The 5,748-nt window shown below is 33.5% G+C and overlaps 1 protein-coding gene across 1 annotated transcript; it reads left to right on the top strand.

Moving 5' to 3' along the window:
* Positions 1 to 2,591: 2,591 nt before the first annotated feature.
* LOC136808914 (importin-11-like) lies at positions 2,592 to 5,537 on the top strand. The gene is made up of 5 exons (XM_067065476.1): positions 2,592 to 2,725; positions 3,294 to 3,394; positions 4,307 to 4,376; positions 4,837 to 4,923; positions 5,505 to 5,537. The coding sequence occupies exons 1-5, from the start codon at positions 2,606 to 2,608 to the stop codon at positions 5,535 to 5,537; spliced, it is 411 nt and encodes a 136-aa protein (XP_066921577.1). The 5' UTR covers positions 2,592 to 2,605.
* Positions 5,538 to 5,748: the final 211 nt, after the last annotated feature.

The raw sequence follows: 5,748 nt of genomic DNA, 5'->3' as shown, positions 1-5,748 counted from the left end.
ACGTGCAAATTCTATCAACAATTGGATCGGGTCCTTTCAGATAAACATGTGATGACCATGCCAAATGTCAAAGAATCTGGACAATCAAAACCAGGTAATTGTTTTGTTATAGCATGATCTAAAATCTCGAGGCGTAAATGAAATGGATGTTTGTATTTTTCTTTTAATTTTCCAAATCCTTCTAAATTTGTTGATTTTAACCCATGTGAGAGATGATGGATATGATAGAAAAAAAATTTAAATTAAAATAAAATTTTGAGCATTTTCACACACCCAGTGAGTATGTATCTTTCTAATTCTTTTTGCAATTTCCTTCATCAGATTGTGCAGACGATAGAGCCGAACCTGCCGAACCAGACGATTGGACATATGGCAAATCCATCCTCCAACAAGAAGATGAGCTTATTGAATCAGAAGATTCTGATATTGGTACAGAGACAGCTTGCGGAACGGGTATCAATGACACGTTTGAAGAATTTGAGGTTACTGACGAAAACAAGAAACCTGACGGAAATGAAAACAAGAACAAACGAAAATTGACTGATTTAAATGATTCAAAAAAGAATAAGAAGAAAAAAACATTCCACGAAGAACTACTTGATGTTCAGAGAGAACAAATTGATTTTTTCAAATCTTCTGAACAAAACTACACAAAATTCATGAGAGAGTTGGTGGAAAACCAACAAAAACATCACGCAGAAGAAAAAAAACGTGATAGAGATTTTTTCTTACAGTAAGGAAACATTTTTTCTGGTGGTCCTGGTGGTCAAAATCAAAAGTGAAAATATTTTGGTAACACTTGTCTTATGTTTTTTTCTAGAAAATTTAAAAGTTGAAACATACTGTTTTTAACGGTTTTTAGTTAATATTTTAACATTTCACTCTCATTGAACACTACATGAAAAATACTACTCGTTTTGTTCTAAATATATTTTCAATATTGTTCTTGTTTCTTCTCCCAGCGGATAAATGTCTTGGTTAACTCGTCGTTGTCGCCTCTCGTTTCTCAGTATGTTATCTAACATTCCATCTTCATCGATGTATTCGTCATTCATTTCTTGACAAATATTGTGTAAAACGCAACAAGCGATAATCTGATCAGAAACATTTTCGACTTCAGCGTCAAGGCGCGTTAGTAAATATCTCCACTGAGCCTTTAAAATACCAAATCCCCTTTCCACCGTGACTCTAGCAGAGCTGAGTATTTTGTTAAACCGTTTTTCTGACCTCGATAAAGCGGGAATAAAAGGATAGGGTTTGACTAGCCATGGAACCAGAGGGTAAGCTCCATCTCCCAGTAAAAGTGGTCGTATAGTGTTGTTATCAATCCGTTTAGTAGGATCAGTTAGAATTTCCAAGCGTTCTGCTTTTTCGAAATAGCGACGTATGAGCTAACACTCGGGTGTCATGTATACTCCCTGGGAACCCAGTTGCGACATCTAGGATCTTTAGATTTCCACCAACAACTGCTTGAGTGTTGATTGTATAGCATTGCTTACGGCTGTAGTAATCTCCCTTATGTTCGCTTGCTGGTGCAGTTATTTTGATATGCGTTCCATCAATTGCCCCTACCACTTGTGGAATTTTACAGTTTGTTTCCTCTTTGAATCGTCTTATTTCTTCTCTAGTTTCATCTCTTGCAACTGGGAAATGGATAACCTGACCCGAAATCCTCGAAAGTTCCTTGTAAAAATCCCTCGTAATTGAAACAGCAGTAGACTTTGCAACACCAAAAGTTTTTCCGACTGTTCTATATGCATTTCCCGTCGCTAACCTCCATAATCCAATCGCAATCCTTTTTTCAATCGGTACAGCCCTGCGAAGTTGCGTGTCTTGCTTTGCTAACCTTGGACTCATCAATCTTACAAGCATTTCAAAAGTTTCCTTTTTGATTCGGAAATCTTGTCGCCATTGGCTATGACGGACATTATTGTCAATTTCATCTCTTCTATCCCATAGATCAGTAAACCAAAATTCGTGTCTTTCAAGGGCCCAAATCTTTCGCTCGTTGCGAGCCAGAAACGGGCGGTTCATCATCAAAGCTAATCTCTTCATTCGTTTGTAATGCAGCATATTAAGAAGTGTAAAAGTACGAAATCGTTTGATTCGTTCCCATTTTTTGCGAAGAAAATGTTTGAAAATTATGAAAATTAATAAACGTCTTGCCCTCATGTTTACGTCCCTTTAATGATTAGACTGCTTGATTTTTCTCTTTTGAACTTTGCCGAAAATTGAGTTTTAAATTTAAAGCCAGACAGCGTTAAATTTGTCTAGTCTGACCGCACTGCAAAGGTTTTATTTTTACATAAGTGTGCCCGTTTCATATCAGACACATATTTCATATCAGGACAGTGTCTGCCTATTGTTATATTATGCTGATATAAGCAAAAAATGTTTGTTTTTCCTCTTTCTGACCAATCTTGCTCCACATCTGTGTCAATCCAATGTGAAAAAGCTTGTGCATTAAAATTGATGAGTAAGCAAACGATATCACTCTTATTTAAAAATAAAACCTTTAACACTTATCATCTTCTTCAAAAATCTACTGTCGAAACAAGAAAAATAGTAATTTGTTTTTATCTTTCAGTAATAAACAAAATAAAGGATGGAGAATCTGGTGAAGGCATTACAACTTGCTGCAAGTCAAAATATTCAAGAAGTCAAAGCAGCTGAAGAACAACTCAAGCAATGGGAAACTACTGCTGGATTTTATCCAAAACTTCTGGTATGGTTTTCTTGTTTTCTTCTTCTTGGCAACCGTAGTGCAGTGGTAGAACATCAGGCTATCCCTGACCGATTCGTACTCAGTCCAAATAATGGTACTTGGTTCCTCTCAGCTTGATGCTTACCTTTGGGTAGACAGCTATCAAAAGAGGAACCTTCGGGTTGCATCCAATTGCGGTCGCAGTCTTACTTTTATCTTTTAACCTCTTTAAGCCTTCTTCTCATGATGGGCTTACTGTGTATGACTGTAAACATTACAGCATGGTTCTGACCCCACTCCCTTTTTCTGATAAAGAAGCGGGATGAAATTTTTCACTAAGATTGTGATAGCAAGAAGTAAATGGTATATTATTAGTATTTTAGTGTATTGTTTGAGTTGTATGCAATCCTAGGACTTGGGCTAAAAAGTAGGCTAGTCTTCCAAAAAAACTTTTAAAGTCATTTTCATCAATATTTTAATCTTAAAGATTTCTTTCTATAGATACTCAGAACTTGGCAATCTTGAAAGACTGGCAGAGTCATTTGAAGTAGTTTGTTTTTATAACAATTCTCTTTTTTCTTATTTTTAGGAAATCTTTGCTATGAGACATTTGGAAGTCAATATTAGGTGGATTGCAATCATTTGTTTGAAAAATGGAATTGACAAATATTGGCGACGTGTTGTCAAAAAGTTAGTATTTAAAAATTCATAACTGTCTGAAGTAATGAGTATTTTTCTCAAGATGGCTCCTTTTCTGTCGTTATAGTCCTGCAATTCAAATGTTTTGAAAATGTTTATGAAATTATATTTCAATTAATGCTGCTTGCTCAACCGAATATGTAGATTAAGTTCTCCTGTTGATCCCAAGAGAGATCCATCCAGTCTTCCTTACGTCACAAAAAAAATTTTCTAATTGACTTTGCGCACACCTCGTTTCATTTTTCTCTTGTTGTTTTTATAAGAACAACATTTTTTCAACATAAAGTTTTGAATGTAGAAGTGCCACAAGAATTTCTATATTTTGATTTTGAAAATATTTTCCATGCTGCAATTTTGGTATCAACAAAGACAGGAGTTAAAGAAGCAGTTAAAGCTTTTATTTTTCTTTTATCTTTTGTCAATGGCAATAATCATAATCAAATAGAATTCAAAATTTAGATATGGTCTACTAATAGCTAACAACATCTTGATGGGTCTCTGTAGTATTTTATGTTTATTTTCTTATATAGTTTGTTCTTGTTAAAAAAAATGTGTAGTCTGAAGGTTTGACCTGTTGAGATTACACGTTTTTTTTATAAGAACATCTAAAAATTTTGAAGCCTTAGGATGTTCTTAACTTTTTGAGTTTTAAGTCTGAAAATGTTCTTAACATGTTCTTATTTTCCCATTTTTTATGTATTTTTGTCCACTTTCCTAAGAAATTGGCTGTTTTAGAGTCCGCCAAGCCTTAAAAATGTTCTTAACTTGTTCTTAACATTTTTGACATCGAAGCCTCATGTTCTTATATAGTTTGTTCTTATAAAAAGAACGTGCATGACCATGCAACTATGGCACACCTGTTTGAATGATTTTACAACAATTTTCTTCTTCATCTTTTTATAGTTGCTTACCAGACGATGAGAAGAATTTTATCAAACAAAACATCATGATATTCGATGAAGTCACACCAGAGGTTAATAATAGTATAAGTCGTTGTAGAGGGTGTTTATCTTCTCCTCGTATCCTCTATCGTGCTCGATAAGTAAATAGAGCGTACTACTATAATAAAGAGTTGACACAATATCTATGTTTCAAACTCAGAGTTTCATGCTGTTCAGGCACCAATCATCAGTGAAAATGTTTGAAATTATATAATAATTGTATAAGTCGTCTCTCATTCAAACAGAAAATTATCAAAACAAAAACTCTGAAAAAACAGAAATAAGAAATTCCAAACTCTGAATTATCTTAGTAAATAAAAGTTGGAAATTGGAAAAAAATTCGCTCTGCAGAATTCTTTCCCATTTCTTAATCTAGCTCTTGGTTAAAAGTCCCAAAATACTGTTTTCGATTATATTCATGATGAGCGAAACTATTTTCGAAATAAAATTTTATTTTTACTAAAAGATCTTCTTTTTTTTAATGACTTTTAGCTTGCGTTACAATTGTCAGTGGTTATTGGACGAATAGCGCGCAATGACATCAAAATATGGCCACAATGTCTCGAAGTGACAATTGAGGTATGATATCACCTTCTAAATCTGAGAATATTCTGTGAAAAGAATTAGAAAGTGCACCAGAAAAAAAAATTAGAAAATTTGAAGGGATTTAAATCCATCTGTTTTTGAGCACTACAAGAAAAAATTAAAATCGTTACCTAAAGATTTTCAAAAGAAATCCGTAAATATTGCCCTTTTTGATGACATTATTAATTTTTCTGGGTGCCATTTCGGGAATTTTTTTCTTTAAGTTGCTTTTTATAAGATGCTTTTTAAAATCTTTGGTCAATGAAAATTAATTCAAAATTAGGTATCTTTTCGTAGCAACTACACGTTTTTTTATAAGAACAAACTATATAAGATTTTCGATGGCAAAAAATACTGAGAACATTTAGAGATTTCTTAGGAAAATGGACAAAAATACATAAAAATGGGGAAAATAAGAACATTTTTAGGCTTTATAAACTCAAAAAGTTAAGACCATCCGTAGGCTTTAATTCTAGATGTAAAAAAAAAACGTGTAGTTTATGTGCATAGTTCTGCTATATACAAAACTAGGTTGTCCTCTTAGCATCAGATACTTGCTACTTGTTACTTTACAGATTAAATATAAAGAAGATAATAAGGAATTATAATTTTGATTTGAGAACTCATAGCTTCATCTTTTCAGAATCATCATCAAAAGAAATACCAGAAAAAATGAGAGAAACTGACACCTGTCGCATAGTTTGGACCCCCCCCCCCCTTCTTCATGAAAGGAAGTTTTCTGTTAGCGTAGTCTGAGTCAAAAAGAAGAAAGAAGTTCATTATTTCGCTTTCTCTCTCTAAAGATATTTCACATATATT

This window comes from Clytia hemisphaerica, unplaced genomic scaffold (genome assembly GCF_902728285.1).
Source record: "Clytia hemisphaerica strain Z4C2 unplaced genomic scaffold, Clytia hemisphaerica genome assembly, whole genome shotgun sequence".
Lineage (NCBI taxonomy): Eukaryota > Metazoa > Cnidaria > Hydrozoa > Leptothecata > Clytiidae > Clytia > Clytia hemisphaerica.
This window is presented reverse-complemented; position numbering and strand designations above follow the sequence as displayed.